General features: G+C 36.6%; 2 protein-coding genes and 1 long non-coding RNA gene across 13 annotated transcripts in view; 1 reads left to right on the top strand and 2 right to left on the bottom strand.

The window, feature by feature from the left end:
• GTF3C3 (general transcription factor IIIC subunit 3) overlaps positions 1–1,975 on the bottom strand; it is a 22,043-nt gene extending 20,068 nt beyond the window's left edge. For all 10 annotated transcript variants that reach the window (XR_010072108.1, XR_010072109.1, XR_010072110.1 and 7 more), the window contains exons 1-2: positions 1,778–1,975; positions 572–674 (exon numbers count right to left, since the gene is read on the bottom strand). Coding sequence is in view for 6 of the 10 variants with exons in the window: in XM_063342520.1 (XP_063198590.1) it covers positions 572–674; positions 1,778–1,876 (202 nt within the window). In the remaining 4 variants the exon portion in view is untranslated. The remainder of the gene's footprint in view (positions 1–571; positions 675–1,777) is intronic.
• LOC134519016 (uncharacterized) lies at positions 1,749–19,270 on the top strand. The gene is made up of 3 exons (XR_010072114.1): positions 1,749–1,843; positions 6,996–8,495; positions 18,249–19,270. It is a non-coding gene; the product is annotated as an uncharacterized LOC134519016 (long non-coding RNA).
• The window catches only part of PGAP1 (post-GPI attachment to proteins inositol deacylase 1), a 45,398-nt gene continuing 28,515 nt past the window's right edge, over positions 2,526–19,408 (bottom strand). Inside the window, exons 24-30 of one of the 2 annotated variants that reach the window (XM_063342514.1) lie at positions 19,281–19,331; positions 17,809–18,032; positions 17,350–17,454; positions 16,425–16,506; positions 5,228–5,371; positions 4,071–4,271; positions 2,526–2,790 (exon numbers count right to left, since the gene is read on the bottom strand). In XM_063342514.1, the coding sequence (XP_063198584.1) occupies positions 4,089–4,271; positions 5,228–5,371; positions 16,425–16,506; positions 17,350–17,454; positions 17,809–18,032; positions 19,281–19,331 (789 nt within the window). In that variant the 3' untranslated portion in view covers positions 2,526–2,790; positions 4,071–4,088. Of the gene's footprint in view, positions 2,791–4,070; positions 4,272–5,227; positions 5,372–16,424; positions 16,507–17,349; positions 17,455–17,808; positions 18,033–19,280; positions 19,332–19,408 lie in introns of those variants that run through there. The other variant, XM_063342515.1, reaches the window with a different exon arrangement.

Raw genomic sequence — 19,408 nt, 5'->3', positions numbered from 1 at the left:
GGAGAGAAATAAAGGTAGGCACTCTAAACAGGCCAAAGGAAAACTGAGTAGGAGAAAAAAACACAGAGGAAAAAAGAAACTCTTCTTTTTAGGTATTTTATTTCACTCTGGATGACAACGGAAGATGGTAACACTGACACAGTAGAATCAAGTATTCTGAAAAATTCAAGTCTCGGCAAAAGACTAGCAAAGAGATGCACAGGGAAAAAGCCAAAACAAAACACAGAGAAGACTCTGAAATAAGTTAACAACTTCAAATTATTTGTAGCTTTAGAGAGAGTAAATATTTGAGACCATGTGGTTAACAAGCCAGGAGGGGAAAAGTGGAGGTTTTTCCAGAAAAAGATGACCAACTGGCCAGATCTAGCCCCTGAAGAACACTGAACAAAGATAAAACCCTAGCTATGGCTCGGAACATCCTACAAAGACATACATTCTAATGATGTGCTTCAATACCCACAGGTTCAAAAGAAGCAGCCAGGTATTTATTAAAAGTCAGCTACCAAAGAAAAAATGCTCTCAATGACCTTTTAAATACATTTTTCACTGAAATTATTATGTTAACATTTACCGTCAGTTTCATCCTGACTTTGGGATTTCCCAGACGCTTTTCTGGATGAAGATGGAGCCTCTGCGTCTTCAGTGTTTTCCTCAGCAGATGCATTTTCACCTTCCTGTGCACACCAACAATATCAGTTATAAGTTTTATTGCATGACGTTCCCACTTCCCCTGATATATACAATTAGCATTTAGACCACGGATTTCCAGCTTTTGCACTGCTAGTGAAACAGGTAGAATAAATGCTATATTTTTAAACTAACAAAACCCATCATTACTTGCTTTCAAGACATTTATATTTTTATCAATGTGAGGTGACTCAGATGGTGACTGTTCGCGTTATTTTCGACTTAAGAGAATAGTCCATTGCTTATTTGGCATTACAGCGAGATAGGATGACATGTCCGACTGTATTAAAGTTACAAAAGTGTGACGAAGCCTGCCTTTTTAAATACAAAATGAAGTATCAAAATAGCACTTGTAAATGCAGTAAGAAGATTGCCCTAGGATATCACTTGTCCTTCCATGACAGATGAGTTCTGCTGAATTTGTTCTCTGGTGACTAGGAAATACAGAAATTTAGTTGCATTTTGGTATAAAGATGGCAAAGTTAAAGTTAACTTCAATACTCCAATCAAGCATACAGAATTTCTCGTAACAACTCCATCTGCTTACTTCTAGACACAAAGCTGTGTTTCTCTGAATTTATTGCTGCCAAGAAGCCACAACGATTACCAAAGGGAGTCAAACTGGATCTCTTCATTAGGTCTCACAGAGAAGATGGTGGGATCCACTATATGCTGGATAATTTTTATATCAAAACCTGCTTCTGCTCATTGCTCCAGCCTAAAGAAGAAATTAATTGTGGTGCCTGAAGGCAACTTCCACTGGCTTTTGCCAATCCGAGGGTTGTGAGCCACACTGGCACGCACCAAAATGCTGCCATTCTGCACCCCTGAAAGGTGGACGCTCCCCTGAACAACTAGCTCTACCACCCGGTACCTAACGGCCCTTACAAATTAAACTTAGTTTCTTGTAATTTTTCCACTGAAATTATTAATTAGACAGCAACCCATGGCCGAGTGCAGCAGCTCTTAGCGTAACCCTCTCCACACACACACACACACAGAGGAAGCCCCGCTGCTCCTGAAGCGGCCGGGTGCTATCGTGGAAGGAGGGCCGGGCCAGGCCGGGGGGCGCCAGGCGGGGCAGCCTCACCTTCTCGCGGCTCTTGCGCTCCTCTCGCCGCCGCTCGAACTCCTCGAAGGAGATCTTCCCCTCCAGGTAATCGATCAGCTCCGGGCTGAAGCCCGACATCGCACCGGCACCACCCGGCAACGGGAGCAGCCGCAGCCGGCGCAGGGGAACCCTGTTCAGGGCAGGACGCGGGTCCCTCCGCTATGGCGCCCGCCGCGCCCCGCGCCCTCACACTGAGTTCCGCCCCGCCACCGCCCGGCCCGGCGCCGCCGGCTTGGGGCGGGGGAAGAAGCGTCGCGCCCCCGGAGGGGGAGGCGGACGCGGCTGAGGCCGGGGAGGACCGCCTGGGGGGCTGCGGGGAGCCGCGGCGGCAGGAGGGGCCCGCTGCCTCGGAGGCTGGAGGGCAGGAAGCAGGAGGGCAGCTCCTCACCATTAAGATGTTAGATCATCTTTTATTGCCTCAGAAATAGGTGTTATTTTTACACGAGAAGGGTTTCTTCACTTCATATACGTGTAGGGTTAAGGCGTGGGTGATTTATTGAGCAGGGCACGGCGAGGAAGGGGTGAGAGGGGCGGGGGTGAGGCACAAGCGGCCATCGGGGCCCAGGGGCAGGTACGGCCCCATTCCCTCCTGCCTCCCAAAAACTAGAGGGCCGCTGACAAAAGAGTAGCGAGGGGAAAAAAAATAATCACTGCAAAACAGTTTATGACCTCTAGCTCCAATAAACTGAAAGGTAACATTTATTTACCAATTTTGAACACAGACAGGTAGCAGTAGTTAAAAGCACTCCGTTGCACTCGTCATTTATTCATATTTAAACAAACACAGTTCTGCAAAGCAAATTGTAATAGCCAAACGTGACACGTTTGTCAATAGGCAGCAAACGTGCTGAGTACAGCACGGCATCAGGTTCCATAGGTAAAAACTGTGACAGTGAGGAAAATTTTAAGTTGCCAAGTAACAGTTAAAAAGTCAAAGCAGTAATATTTTGCTGAGGTGGTTACCACTCCGCATGAAGTTCAAATGTTAATGCCTGAAAAAAAGAGAAGGAAAAAAAATAATAATAAAAAGATGAGAGACAAATATAGAAATATTTATAGGCAACCAGGGTAAGATCCAAGCCAAGCCCCGGTAACACTGGCTGAAATACCCCATTTTCCAAAAATAATTCTGAACACTGAAGAGAACTACCCTGATCGTCCTGAATTACGCAGGACAAATTACTTCCACCAGTTACAGCATCTCACCGTTGCTGTAACTTACAGTAGAGCTACAGCATCCCTTCTAAAGTCCATTCTAATTTATTTGTCACGCACAATACTCAGTGTGGTGCATTTTTTTTCCTAACACACAAACTCGGCAAAAAGAGAACTTAGTATTAAAATTTGAGTGCAGTCGTCTTTATTGTTCATAATAAGAATAGTGGAGCTGTGCTTTTGATTACAGTAGGAGATGCGCTTATGCAGGCAGAGAGCAGGACAGAGCTAAAAATCCTAAACTGAATATTGATTACAAATGAATCTCTTAAGACACTGGGTAGATCACCAAAATGCTTAGATTCAAATCTTACTGAAATCTTCACCTATTTGTAAAATGTGAGAAAATTATTTACCTTTCCTCAGAACTGCCAATATTCACTGACTCTCAAAATGAGGTACGAAAGGATTTATTTGTTACAGAGTATGGTTATGCATAGATAAAACAGCTGAAAAGTACTTGCTATAAATTGAGGCTGGATTAATTACTAACGCAAGTTTGACCCACTTCAGTTTTATTTCATATTTATGGAGCGATGTGAATAAGTTTGCAATTATTTTATTCAGCCTTCAGTTTTAGTGGTAGAAATAAGGAAAATGGCATGAATGGAGAAAGATGTAAAAGGTGATGTATGCTTTATCAGTATAGTATCTTATGCCTAAATTAACTTTCCTTATATACATGTATCACAGGAAATCAGTCTCAATTTATAGTTTTACTGATATCAATTACTTAAATAAAACCTGCATTCTCTATTATCTGTACATTTTCAGAATTCTTCTCCACATGAAAAAATAGAGAAAAAGAAGGAAAAAAAAAGCATGGCCTATATAAGTCTGCACAAGCACCATGTGTTATTTTACCAAAGTCGTGAATACCTCATAAATCCTCAACAATTTTACACCAACTTCAGGCAAGAGTTAAGGTGCTAAATTTTTTAATTTCCTCTGAAAAATAAGTTGGTTTAGACTTCAGGCAGAACTGAGAATCACTTGAATCCAAATCTTTCACTTGGTTACACGTAACAACGTTAGAGGAAAAGGCATCCTCTTTTACCTTGGTCAGCAGCATCTTTCAGCCTTTGAAATAATTTGGAAAAGAATTTCTTCTTTCTTCATAATCTGCAAATGCAGAAGCAATAGGATCCGAGTAGAACATGACAGGCCTTGGTCCTTCATTGTTCACAGTGAAAGTAGCTGGGAATTTTCTGAGATCAAGACCCCTGCCCGAAAAATAAGCCTGGAGTGTTCTGAAAAACTGAACATATTTCATAGATGAAAATAGAGCATGCCCAACAGAGATTAATTATTTCTACCGGCACAAAGTAGATGTAATATTTGTTCCTATGTGGGATGAAATCCTCTATTTTGATCATAAACTGGTACAATACAGGCAATATAATTCAGGCGTGTCCACTCTGCCCACGGCTTGTACACCCTACGTGGTGTCCAAAGGCCCCCAACTGTTTACTGATCATCTGTGCTCCCCACCGAACCACAGAAGATTCAAACTGTATCCCTTATAAAACAGGCACAGCAAGACCCTTGCTGAGAGCAAACAGTACGGTTCTGTTGCACATTTCTCTAAGAGAAATGTTCTGCAAGCGTTAGCAACAGGGGGCAATTGATTTCAACAGGCCCCTTAGACCACTTAAAAGTAGAAATTAATGCTTAAAACGGTGAGGAAAAAATTGTGGGAAACTGATTATTTTTCCTTCACAAATTCCTTACAAGATCTTGCAAACCTTTCCCTTAATGATATTTTTTTAGCTGTAATTAACTTTCAGATCTTTAGTCACTATTCACGACAATGTGTCAGATGCAAACTTATTTCTACTTCCAGAAGATGAGACAACATGCAATTAACAAAGTACACATTTGGGAGAAACATAATAATCATTCCTCTTCTGTTTCACAGAACGAGTGATTGTATAATCAATATACAGTTTTAAAAGCTAAAGCTGCTGGATGGAGATGCAAGGAAGGTTTTTTTGTGCGCTACTACACGCCGAGAATGTCTCTTCAGTTAAAGGGTACATCTTGACTGAAGAACGCTCATCCAGTTGTGGTTATTGACTATACAAAGTGCACAGTTACTAACACTACATTTAATGGGCCCCTCTTACCTTTCAATTTAGAAGATAAAAATTCTCATGATGGAAAACACAAAACCCACATAAAACTTAGGCTATTGTTCTTGCAGTATTTTCTTACCAGGTCTCTGTTTCTAGGGTTATCTAGAGGTTTCCACTTTTCTTCTGGTTGGAAAGGAGCACCCTTTGCCAATCCCCTCACAGCCAATGCTGTACAGAGACCCAGGAGCACCACTTTCCACATGCTGAAGAGATAACAGACTACCTGTAAGAAGGACAATGAACCAGACTCCTTAAGTCCTACAGAGCCGTCACTGGTAATAAATAGAGCAAGCATGACAATCCAGTGGAGTGCTGAAAATAATTTATCCATGGCAAGAAAAACGTGCCTGCTGCAGATTACATCTGTGTGCTATCGACTTCTTCGGTTTACATTAAGGTACTAGGCAGAACAAATTATTCTAAAGAAGTGCTTCCCATACCGAAGCTATTTCTAGACACTTGATTCTCTTTTCAATAAGGAGTAGTATGACATTTAACACAAAATATTTACATTTGTAAGTTTACATTCGTTATTACACACATCCATTTTCATTGGCTGATTAGTCACAGCATCAGATATTTATGTGCTCCACGGAGAATGCAAAAATACGGCCTGAGACCCAAATAGCTCAATTTCTAAAACCGCATGAAACAAAAATGTGTTACATGTATTAGTAGGGGCAATAATACAGTCTGGTATAATATACTAGAGACTCATTTCACAACTTGATTCAAGAAAAAAACAAAACAAAACAAAACCCAACATGCCACCTCCCTTTCATGCTCTTTAAAATAAAGCTTACCAGTGAATTTGGCTCTGGCTTGCCCCTTCTTGGTTAGTCTCCTTGTAATCTGTGAACAAACTGATCTCGGCACTTATATTTCTAGTGGACTGCAGGTGGGTGTCAATGACGTTAGCAGGAGTTCAAAAATACAGTAATGATTCCATTTCCATCCATGACATAAAGACCCTTGAGAATTTCATCCTTAATACTCTTAAGACCTGTTGCTATCGAACAGTGCAGTGCAAATTCCTCCTCCCTAAGCCATATTGCAGAAAATTGGTGGTAAGCATATAATAAGTTTAAAACAATTCCCAGCAGAGAGACCAGAGCTGTATCAAAATATTACTTTTAATTAAAAGTAATTAGCCATGTCTTAGAATGCTGACTAACAGATAATTACAGCTGTTTGGATGGTTTTCAAGAGATAGGGATCATTTTCTTGATGCTGGAAAGGGAAGAGTAAGGTCTGTTTCAAGATCCAAAGGCACATCATTTTAATGAAAGTGCTGCTTTCCTACCCTGATTTTATCGGCAGTCAATATCCTCCTGTCAGACTAGAAACTAAGACAAAGACTGCAAGGACAACTATGCTAATTTACCTTCGCCTTATTTCATAGCATCCTTCATCTCAAAGCTGCTTGAATTTTTTTTGCTTATAATTTCATTATACTGTTCTCTCCACTATTTAGACGATACTTTAGTTAGTATCACATAAAATATACCTCTAAATAGACATGTTAAAACTATAGATTTTTGGCCATTATCTTACCCCAAATTATAGATGTTTATTTCTGACTAGAAGCTTTACAGCTTTCTTTGGTTTAAATTTTGAAAGCAAAACAAAAACCTAACACCGCCCTTCCAGGCAGACTAAGCTGTGGATATCCAAACGCCATTAGTAAAACAGTGAACAAAATCATAGCAGTGTTGTTTCCATGACTGCCGTAACAAATACGAATAAAAGTCAACATATCCAGCTTGCATATTTTTCTAGACTTGGAATAAAAAAATTCATCAAAAAATAAAAATCCATCAAAATTCATAAATTACTTTTTTTAATAGACAACTTCCAGATAGTGGACTCATCAAGAACCAGAACAACAGTAGCAATGGAAGAGCTTGTAAAAAGGTGGCCCCCGGTACAGGAGAACTTTCTTTGTTTATTTTCTAGGTAATTACTTATTTCCAGTTTTATTTTGTGTATAATTTACCTTCTAAATCAACCAGCAGTGGGAATACGTTCCTCTAGAGGAAAAAAAAAAAAAGCCAGAACAACAGGCAGTTTTCTTCTGTCTTCGCCCCCACCCCCAATTCTTTCATGCACTTAATTTATTCAGAAAGAAAAACCTTGGGGATATGCAGTATATTCAGATAATAAAACATACCAAAGTCATCTGTAGTTTGAAACAAGCTTTATTACTGTTGGACTATTATGTTACCCCCTAACAGAATTTAGGCAGTTTGGCTGACTGATGAAGTATGCAGATATGCAAGGGAGTGAATTAGCATGTATTTCTCTGTGAGCTGTCTTTAAAAAACCCTACAAACTTGTATTGTTGCTTTCCGAGCTAAAAGAGTCTGAGAAATTGTTTGAGCTAAAAGTCTCTTTAGACTTAGTGCCCATTTTAATGTGGGGATTGCGGTAGTTGTGGTATTTTTGCCCAAAGTTTTTTGGTTGTGGGGTTTTTTTTTTGTTTGTTTTGTTTTTTGGTTCTTTTTAAAAGAATTTCATTATATCTCTTTCCTTCAGTGAAAGTCAAATATAAGTGGAACATATTCATATTAAAATGCTATTAGTATGGTTACACTGATTAGACAAAATTGCATCCTCCTTTGAGAACAGTATGTAATTTAACAAATACTTTCCAAGACAGATGTTAGTGTTCTGCCTTTTGAATGCAGCCAAATTTAAGCACTAGGTTTTTCTTGACAAGTTATGTCTATAGACACACATCTTCAGTAAATCCAATCTTTTGAAAGGGGCTATACTAATTATATAGCCTTTATGGCACAGTAATATTCATATATATTTGAATTAAATTGCACCGAAGCTGAAAATGCTCATAGCTTTGCATGTTCAGTTTCATGCAAGTTACTTCAAAAAGGTAAAAATCTTGTTCTGGAACAAAAGGCAAATTTAAAACTAATTAGTTTAGCTGTAGAACAAGTTTTATACATGTAATGTTTTATATAAACTATATTATTCATCAAACATTTTCCATTTTATTGCATTTCGATGACAAGGCATATGTAACAGCCTAAGGTGCATGAGATAAGATATTGAGACAAGTTTCATCAGGTATGATCTTTATTGTTTTCTACTCAAGATGTGAAAAAAGTGTCTGTTACCTGAAGTACTGCTCTAACCACAATGCTTTTTTTCCACTGTTTTTATTTTCTGGTTAGAACCCCAAGTATTACAAGTTAGAAGGAAAAGCGCGAAACTGCTCCACATGAGTACCTGAGCAAAGACTAAAGGCAAATGTTTATCACAACACTCATTTGCACATTTGTACAACAGAAGTACGGGTAACATTCACCACATGCTACACAGTATGACTGGTAAGTGGCACTTTTTGTGAATTACAACCATTTTTACTAATGCAACCGTGTTAGAACACCATACAAAAATATACAGAAGTGCTTGTTTAGCAGACCATATGCTATACAGTGCACTAAGTCATGCACACTTAGGTTAAAAAAAAAAAAAGTGAAGTATACACTGCGGACAGGGAAACTGTCAAACAAAAGACAAACATCCCCGCGTAGCTCCCATACAAGTTTCCATCAATTGCAACAAAAAAGTACCAGCATCTAAAAGACAGTTTTTCAAAAATTTGAGATTTCAGCTTTTAGCAATTTCAGCATTAGCTGAAGATACCTATTCTCCAAGGCTTTCTCAGCATCTCACAAGACTTTACCAAAGTATCACACATTGCATGAACTGTATCTGAGAATTCTGTTATAAACATTTTAATAAGCACAATAATTTATTATAGCATTATTGAAACATTTATAGATAGGACTCTATTAACATCTCTAGAAACCTGTAACTATTAAGAGTTAGCTCCATCTAAACCACCAGGTTTACACGAGCTACGTAAGAACTCAAAACAGAGGAAGAGTTAAAAACATGTAAGACAGGTTGCTTGTGAAGAAATAGCTTTTTCCAAATATGACGTATATGTTCTTCAAAGTTCTAAGTCCTTTAATGAAAGCAACCAACCAACCAACCAACAGTATCCTCCCCCCCGGCCCCAGCACCTGTCCCCACAATTACCCAAAATAGATAATTTGACAAACATTATTCTGTCTTTGTGCTTGGAAAAGCAATTAAAAGGTAAGGAATCAAGTTAGTAAGCCTACACAATTCTAGACTAAATAAAGTTCTTAAAGGTAGTTCTGCCCTCTTGATGACTTTAATGCTAGAATATTCCTGTAGCCAGGAAATCAACAATGACTAGGATTACTGAAAAAACACCATCACAAAAGAAAGAAGAAAGTTATGTGACTGGAACGAGGGGTTTAGAAGTCCTAAACTAGCACAGGAAGTTGCATGGAAGGTACAAAAATTGCATGTTATCTGTTGTGCCGCAGCGCCAGCAGCATTGTGGCAGCCAGGTACAAGTTATTGGTTCTCAATAAAAGATGGTTAATAACTTTGACTTATATTGCTTCAAACAATTATGGTGATCAGCTGACATGCCATCATTTTGTGTGTGTATCTAAATACCCACGGTCTAATGATAAACTTTGAGATATGGCATCTTGAATAAAGATCCGGTGTTATGTAGTTCTAATACCGGGGAATTAAAAAAAGGCAGAATTTGGGAGGTTGTGTTCAAAACATACGAAGAATCCTATAGAGACACATAAGGAAAGCCAGTGGTGGCTTTTCCCGAGTTCTCTATATTAAAAAAAAAAAAACATAAGAAAGCCTTTTACTATATCAAATTTTAAGATTTTAACTATTTCTGACTTTCTTTAATGGTTTGAGAAGAACAGAATGTATAAACTACCCCACCCCCACCTTTTCAGGGTTTTGTATATGAATATTTTCCCTAAAAAGTGAAATTTGTTATTCAAACTTCTGGAGTTTTAAAACAACAAATCAACCCCACCCTACCCTCCCCAAGAAACCACCTTCTAGTTTTCTTCTCACACTGGTGTAGACCTTGATACACAATGCCTTAAATATAGTATTTTGCTTAAACTACAATTGGAGGAATTTTTTATTTTGAAGAAACTAAAGAACAAAATTAAAAAAAAAATAATTTGACACACGGGCTTTGAAGTTGAGACAGATATCTCAGACTAGTTTTCCTTCCTTATTTTTCTTTCGGTCACAATAGAAAGACTTGAGAAAATAAGGTCAGCTAAAGCTTTGCAACTTCAGCTGGTGTGATTCCAAATCACAAACATACTGTACTTGTTACAAATCTTCATTTTTTCTGTAAGTGTAGTAAAAAGGGGTCAAAATAATGTTTTTAGAAGTATTTTCCCCAAATCAAGTTTCAGTATGATCCACACAAACATTTTTGGTCAACTCCAAAAATCAAATATAAGGCTACAGAAGTCCCCAGGCTACAGTTAGAGTGTATTCATTAACTGGTTTAAGGCACAGTATTTTTTTTGCTCTAGAAAGCTACAAGTTAAAAGTCACAGTGAGGAATTTCACATTTCAATTTTGGTCTGGCACTCTAATTATATTTGTCACATCTACTACTTGTAGACTTCTGTAAAATATTTCAGCTGTCAGGTGCTGCAGTCTCAAATACTGTTTTCACACTCAAAGTAACGTAAGTGGAAAATACTGAAGCCTGAATTGATCCCAAAATAGTGCACTTACCATTTTATAAAATTATACATCAACACATTTGCACATTTGATACTTAATATATATACCCTGAAATTATTTAAATTGTAGGGAAAAAAAAAAAGTCTTTGCTGGTATTTCAACAAACATGCAAAACTTCAGTAGAAAAACAGTCTACAGGACAGCTGCTGTGTATCTTCACTAGGTCAGGCATGGTGCCTACTCTTACTGTGGACATCATGTTTTGTACTACAGCAGAAGGATACCGCAAACCAAGGAAACTGCATATGGAAGGAGGAACTGGAATGATGTGCCGCAAAATAACAAATTTGTGTGCGCCATTCCTGACTTTCACAGACACAAAATTAGCTCTGATGCCAGATTCCTACAGAATCTAGACCACAACCTGCCAATAACCGTAGAGAGACCATGCTTGCAAGATTTGTTTATGACAGCATGAGTAGCAAAATCTGTCTGCATTTAAGAATGCAGAATGAGACCCTAAGTCTTAAGCAAAATTAGAATCAAGACATCCCAGCTCTGACTCAGGTTTTCATGCTACAAGGCAACAAGCACATATTTGAGGCAGTTATGTGCTTAGATACCTGAAAAATTGAGGTGCTGGGCAGATTTGCGTAACAGCTATAGAATTTTCTCCTTAAATGCTTAAAATTTATTTTTAAAAGCAGTAATGTTTATTATTAACAGGATGAAATTTATAGATTTTATTTAAGCTTTAAGATAAACGAGCTGATTAAAAGCTTTGAATACATTCTTCCATAAATAAGAATATCCATCAGAAAATACAATATTTGCAAAAGATTTTCAAATAAACTTTTAGATACTTTAAGGATTCTTTTATGAATACTAGCTTGAAATTCTATGTCTAAAAAAGGTAGAAAACCTATTTTACTGATGATTTTACTAAAAATGAATCTGTTCTCAATTGTCATTCACTGGCACATATTTCCAAAGGTATATAAAAGCAGCATGTAGCTTTGGTGACAAAAGTACGTCTCCCCTAAAGGAATGGCAATGAAAAGTTTTAAAACCTTTTGCAGTACAGTGCTAAGTGCTTATAAAAGCTAACTAGATTATTTCCCAGAAGAGAGAGATGTAAATATCAAAGCTGTAAATGAAGTAACTAACATTCATCACAAAATGGAAGATAAGCATTAAGAACTTAGTCTGTTGTACAGCTAACAACTGTCTAGTAGCTTAGTGACTTTAAACACCAGCACAATTGTTGTACAGACACTCTAACTGCTTCCAAAACCATTTTCACTAACCCAGAGTATTGAAGGTCTGTAAGTGGCTGCTTTTTTCTCAGTATTAGACAAATGCCTAAACACGCACGTGGCTGTATTGAAATAAACCTGATCAAATGAAAGCTTCTCGGATGTTCACAGGCACTAATTGACTTTATATCGTCCTGTCAAAGCTTAGAAGCAGATGTGTAAGATTTAAGAAAAAAGTCAAGTAACAGGTTCATAACCTTGTTATTGGCAAACACATGGAAAATTAGACTTCGTATCAAATAGCAACATATGCAACAATACTTTTTGGTTTTTTTAAAGTATCAATACATTTTATTTTTTTAAACACTGACCTTAAAGGTAGCCCAATTAGGTTATAGTTGAAAAGTTCACTTAGACATACAGGCAGTCTCTATGTCTTCTACAATATATTACTACTACATTGTTTAGGGTTTTGGTGTGTTATTTGTTTGCTTGTTTTAAAACTTAGCAAATTAATAATTTGGAATGAATTGCTACATGTATCAGCTCACAATACAAAAATCAGAGCAGAACTCTAAATATTAGAAATATTAACTTAAATTCCAGTTACTGCTATTTTTTTTTTTTTAAACAAAACAAACAAACCCTTAACCAAAACCCAAAAAACAATCCCCCTTTTAACAGGACACTGAAACATGACATACTGCAACCAGCTTTTAAATCAAAACTGAAAATACCACCTTTGGACAACATTCATTCATTCAAGTTTCAAGGTGAATTTGGTAATTCCAGTTAAGAGGTAACAGTTTTTCCTTATCAGACAAATATAGACCTTTTATGAACTGATAGCTACAGGTGTAGCTACTATGATTGCAGCGTGGTAAGACTACGAGAGGCATGTTTGCTTGTATCAACCAGAAAAGATTATAGACTTCAAGAGCAATTCAGGGTATGGAGATTTTATTAAAAGCTTCTCATTAAATCTCCCCCTGCCAAAGAAAGATTCTGCTATACATATATGCTGTACCTAAAATTAGTGACATTTGGTACTCTAGGTTCTTACCCTGTTTTTTTATTCCATTTCTGATAGCTTATAAAAAAAATAAATTAGAAGAGAGCCACACAAATAGTTCTTGTTTTGAATGCATCCTGAGGTACAAGCCAAAAAATGGTTGCTTGATCTCAACCTAAATGCTTGATTATGTGGTATAATCTCCATCTAAATGTGGTTAACATCCACATAGATGAAGAACAGTGGTTTTGCAAAATTAATACCTCAACGTCTGAAAAGGAGAGAGCAACAGAATTTGGGTCTGGATGTAAATACAAATCTTCCGTTACAGAGCAAAGGTCTAATCCATTACAAGTTAATTTGTGTCTAGATCTTCTCCTACACAGTCTAGATAATCTAAAATTTGAAGAATAAACTGGAATTTTAATTTAGTTAAAGGTACTACAAGACATTACAATATATTTGCCAAAAGCTGGTTTATAAATGCAGCCTACTCATAATAAAGGATATTTCAGTAATATAACACATCCTTCTACATGTGATTAAAAGTATTTATATTTAATTACGCTAAGTTTTCGCTGAGATTATAATTGTGAACAGTGGCAGAACTAGATTCATATAACAGAATTTAGACTCTCATATCAGGACGGCAAGTAGGATAATTCATCCTCTCTCAGAATAGGATGAATTGGTCTAATCCTATCCCCCCCTCCATTGATTATATAGAAAATCTAGTTGGGATTAGACACCTAATCTCTCAAACAGTTGAAGTTACATAGTCCACAATCACTGCAAAATTCAGACGCACATCTCAGTGCAGTTTTCATCTAACAAATGACACAGAATGCATTAAATCCAAAAAGAGCAGTAAGACTTCCCCCCTTCCCCTTGTGAAGGTAAACCGTCTCTGAAACATCTCTGAATAAAGGGAGCATTGAGGGACATGAGATAAATTCTGTCATCTGGGATCTCAAGACTCAGGGTTGTATCTATTCCTACATCCAACCTGAAAATCAGGTAGGAATCTATGCACGATTCTGTAACCCATTTAATGAAAAGTGATAACAACTATCAATACGATTCACAGCTTTAAAAACATCATTAAAGGAAAAAATTGGTGTCATTCTATGCTGCTTTAATTCAGTAAATTTCACATTGTGGCAGATTTTGGAAGCTATCAAAGCTACTACATGCAGAGACTGTTTGCTCTCCCTGTTCTGATTATTATTTTATTCCACCAACAGCTCCAACAAACGGATTTGTGCATAAAGAGCCCATTAAAGTGGCAAAACAAAATCAGAAGTTAAATACAGTAGTAAGCCAAAAGAACCATGAAGGCCAAGGAAAATTTCTTCCACAGAAATCAGATCCTGCACATTTCAGGGATGCCCTTTGGAAAGCCCCAATGCAGTTCTGCCACCATCTTTCAATCACAGCCATTTGAAAGTACAAAAACTATTCTTCTATATGTGAACAGCAATTTTTTAAGTTAAACGAACTGGTGGATTTAGCTACAAGTATATTTAGACACACAAATTAACAAATTATCTTTTTTATATATATATAAAAAAGATATATATATACACACACACTGTAGCATACGTTTGATTAGAAAGTATCAAGATATAATCTATTCAAATACCTTTTCTGATTTACAAACACTATGGATAATCTAACCTTTTTTTTTTAAAAAGGTTAAGACTAGAATACCAGGCAATGAATTACTGATAACAGTGACAGTGGTTTGGTTAACTACAATAGTCTTACTCAGTTAAAGCAGTTTTCATGACTTACAGATAACTTGAACTGCTGACTTGGATATAAGCAGAAAAAATACATGCTTACCTCACATTTGTCCTTCATTTTGGAAAATCCCTGTGTGAATTAAGTCTTTCCAGCCAGCTCAAGTAAACTGACCCTAACAGCACACTAGATCTAACTGAGGCACTTTAGGCAAGATTAATGAGATACAATACAATTAATGGGTTAGGCTGGCTGCAATACTATATCGAGAATATACTTGATTGACTGTAGGTAGCAGATTTCCTCTTATTATTCGTATAAGATGACTGAGCTGGTCTAGTATTTCCATATGACGATAACAGGTATCTTGGACAGAGTGGAGACAGCTAACACAGAGACAAGTAGCCTCATCTCTACACAGAATCAGTACATCATTTCAACCTAATGGCTACCAAGATTTCTTCTGTAGGCAAAAGACATACCCAGGGGACAGAATTCCTTACACATAGCTATTTTAGGCTTCGTTATAAATGGCAGTCACTGTAGCATCTAGGCACTAAGATAATACTTTATACAGAGCTAATAATTAGGGTCAGTATTTCCCAGTATTACTAAGGGCTTGTCTGCATAAGGAAGTTATAACTTTATGGCAGGGCTTGAATTTACAGTGTTGTAACTATTCCATATTAATTTCATGTATGGACATTTCTTATGAGACAGCTGATTCTCCATTTACAATAGGAAAAAAAAAAACCTGCCTTGTCTACTTTGAAACAGAGCGGTACAGCAACTGCACTGTAAATTCAAACTATACCTCAACATTTGCTAGCTTCTACATACGGACAAGGTCCAAGGAGTAATTTCAGGATTGACAAAATTCCAGAGAAAACCGGCAATGTTTTAAAACAACATTACAGCAAATTGTTTCTGAATCTGCTGGTATCCTTCCTGAATAGGAAGCTACACAGAATATTGTTGTTTGCTCACTCTCACAAAAAGTAAAATGTATAAGACTTTCAATAATCTCACAAATGTTCAACTCACACTGATTGAACAAATGATTTGATAGAAATAACAGTTCTATAGAAGCAGTACATTCTAGTTTGTCTAGACACAACTGTGGCAGCTTTTAAATGTAGCATAAAATGATTAAAAGTATACTTGGCTGTGTAGTTTTTGTGATAGTCACAGTGTGCTTGAAATGTATTGAGTTTTAACCAGCATAATTTAGACCTGCAAAAGATGCAGGTTCGTAACATATGCACTGTATGGCATAGTGAGTAAAAAAAGTCTTGTTTCAACAAAGAACTGTAGTGAAATATCAAAGTGTCTACAAGGCAAACAAGAGTATTGAGATGTTACACTAATATGATTTATGTGCTTACACACACACATAGTAAATTCACTTAATTTTCACAGTCATGTGAACATTTTCACACCACGAAAAGCTTTCTAAGCAACATGAACAGAACCATGAACTTTTCATAAAGTATTCACAGTTCCGTCCTCTTTCCCACATAATGTAAACTACTGATGATATTAATCTAGGCATTTCTTCGTTGAAATTTGCCCATCTCCAGTGTTAAATTTCTAGGCTGCGCTGTTCTTCCTATGTATAACGAACGTTACACAATACAACACAGCACATGTAAAAGAAAAGAAAAGGTTACAAAGTGTGGTACTTTGTATAAATGCATTCGTCCAAAGGCCAACATTGCAACTGACAAAGGGAGTGGAACTTTGGCTGCGATCTTCAAGAGTTTACTGTAAGAATATAAAGAAAAAATTGCCATTTTTGTAGCCATACATGCAGAAGATATACAAATACCATATTTCACTTTCTTTGGAAAAATAATTTATAGATTTCACAGATTTGTTCATTTCTAAAACTGAACAAATAGGTGTAATAGGCAATAACAACTGATGCATAAGCAAGAGTAATTTCAAAAGGCTAATAAAATGTAATTTTAAAATATTCTTATATTAATTTAGAAATAAGTTCTCTGTAACACGGAAGATGTTTAGATCATTTGAATTAACAAGTACCAGCCAAGGGGATAAAGTACATTGGTTATTATTCGTTGTCTTTCATGAGGCACTAATTTTCTATCTGAACCAGAAATGCTCTACCTGTCAGCAAAACCAAGTGCTCAAAACTTCTTAATCCAGTAGAAAGCAAGTTACGTGTCCACAATTGTGCCCGTAAGGGGGAATGGCAAGAATATAAGCTATAATGGTTTAGAATTCAGTTTAGAATTCACTTTTCCTTGTAACTTCTGATAGTAATTGCTAAACATATTAGGATTCTGTAACATTTGTAACGATTCAATGAATTGTGAATGAAAGACTCCCAGTTAAAGAAGTCTTTATGCAACTGATTGTTTAGATAGTAAATACTTCATTTAAATCCACGTGGTAAATACCAGTGATTTTCTCCACTTGGCTGAACTACAGGTAATTTGCATTTAAGATTTAACCATACGACTTTATGAATCTATGTAGACAGAACAATTACACATCTTTGCAGCATAAATTAAGTTTTACCACACAAATGGAGGTAGTAAGAAAGAAGTAGGAAAACAAAAACTGGGAATTAGGCTACAGTACCTTGATTTCACTTCAGAAGTACTTGAATTCATGAGAATTTCTAAAATGCATACAAGGATAATAGCTGTAGATCTACATGGATCGGGATCAAGTCTAACACTGTACCTGCAAAAAACGGTTTAAAAAGCATATTACTTCTAAACTAGGCTACCAAATAAAATCCAAGTTGGGAATAAGCACGTGCTGACAACAACAAACATACATGAAATGTACATGGCATCACGGCCTGATTTTAAACCCTTTCTGAATCATTATTTCCATCAGGACATCACTGATTCATTTAACATCTACTTATACCATAACATAAACCAGATTGCATAGAAAAAATGATTAAAATTAACAGAAGTGTTTGATACCATGAGATAGCTAATAATAAAAAGAGTCAATCCTTTGCAATTTTTATTGTCTTTAAAGGTTCATATTATTTTCTTACACCTTACTGGCAATTTAGGAAGTTACCTGAGATTTTTTAACCAATAAATTAAAGATGGCAAGTTGAGCAGCACAATCCACGTGAATAAATTGAGAATTGTAACATGCATCTTAAGACTGTTAACGGCTTCAGCAATTGTTGTACTGTTGGAAAGCAATTGTGTTGCTTTTGAGGTATTGTCCATCGAACTCTGGTTTTTGACTGTGTGTATACTGGAGTTCCGTGAAGTTTCTTTTGAGGGGTCTGAATCCTGAAAATAAAAGGCAGAAGTCATAAAAAAACGCACAGGCTTGTAAGAACCCATGCTGTGGGAGGAGGAGGGAAAAATCATCATAGCAGCATCATACCAGCTCTGATTTAAGAAGAAAATTTGCAATTTATCTCTCAAAATGCCATCAAAAGCAAAGTTAAATAGTTCAATTTTAAAGCATCTAGATTTAACCAGAAATTTCTCTTACACTAATAGTTCATATGCCTTTGGAAGAAAAGAATGGAGAGTGGAGATGCCCTGACACCAATGCAGTGATAAGAAATGGAGTTCCTGGAAGGAGGAAGAACAGAATAAAAGGAGTAAATAAAGCATGCAGGTGAAAATCACAGATGATCATTCATGGAAAAAGATACAGGAGGTAATGCAACTCAGAGTAAAACATTAGCTGTAGGAATAAGTAACAAAGAAACTAATGACTTGGCAGATGCTAACCTCTAATGACAAGAAAAAAACCTCAAAACACACAATTGAAACAAAACAAAATTGTAAGGAGATGAAAAGAGGAGGAGAGTATTTAAAACTAAACACACAAAAAACACTCAAAGAAACCCAAAGAAAACTGTCAGCAGCTTTTTCTGGCAAACTTCTTTTTTAACTATGTTTGCAAAAAAGAACAGGTAGTTATTATCTGCTTGTATCCGCACATGCTTACATCTTGGATCCTGCACCTTAAAGTAACTGAAAAAACAAAGACAGTTCACAACGCATGAAACCTAATGCTTCTCCACTTCTTTTTAAACAGCTCACAATATACTGCAGTCTCAGTCCATATCCATCTAATAAATCATATTTGTCATCCCCTTATTAAAAACACCCCTGAACTACACAGACTACCTATCTGGAAAAAAATATTAACCTATAGTACTTATCAGCATCTAGAAATTAAATTTATTTCTTTAGATGAGGCATGCATAATCAAATACCAAAATTTAGACAAAAACTACTGTTCTGTATGTATTCAGAGACTAAATTTTATTCTTAAATGAACCTGAATCTAGTTCACACGTCAGTGATCTTGAACAGTGAATGCAACAGTCGTAAGTGATGGAATAGGCTACTTGTGTCCTGGCTTTTCTTTCACATCATGCACACAGTAAGTAAACAGCCATCCAGTCCCCACAGCACAACCAAATACTATCCAAGGCAAGACGATAACCATTTGAAACGAACAGGTTTGCCAAACAATTTTTGGTCACAATTTTGACTAGAAGCTGGAAACAAACTTACCCCATTAAGCATCTTTTCTTCTACTCTTACATTCACATGTAGTTTTATAACCTGCAAGACAGACAGTTCAGCTTTTGTAAGAATGTTTCTTCACACAAAAGCTGTAGTATACAAGAAAAAAAAAATTT

This window comes from Chroicocephalus ridibundus, chromosome 7, assembly GCF_963924245.1.
Source record: "Chroicocephalus ridibundus chromosome 7, bChrRid1.1, whole genome shotgun sequence".
In the NCBI taxonomy this organism is placed as follows: Eukaryota; Metazoa; Chordata; class Aves; order Charadriiformes; family Laridae; genus Chroicocephalus; species Chroicocephalus ridibundus.
Note: the sequence above shows the minus strand (reverse complement) of the source record. Positions and strands in the feature narration are given on the sequence as shown.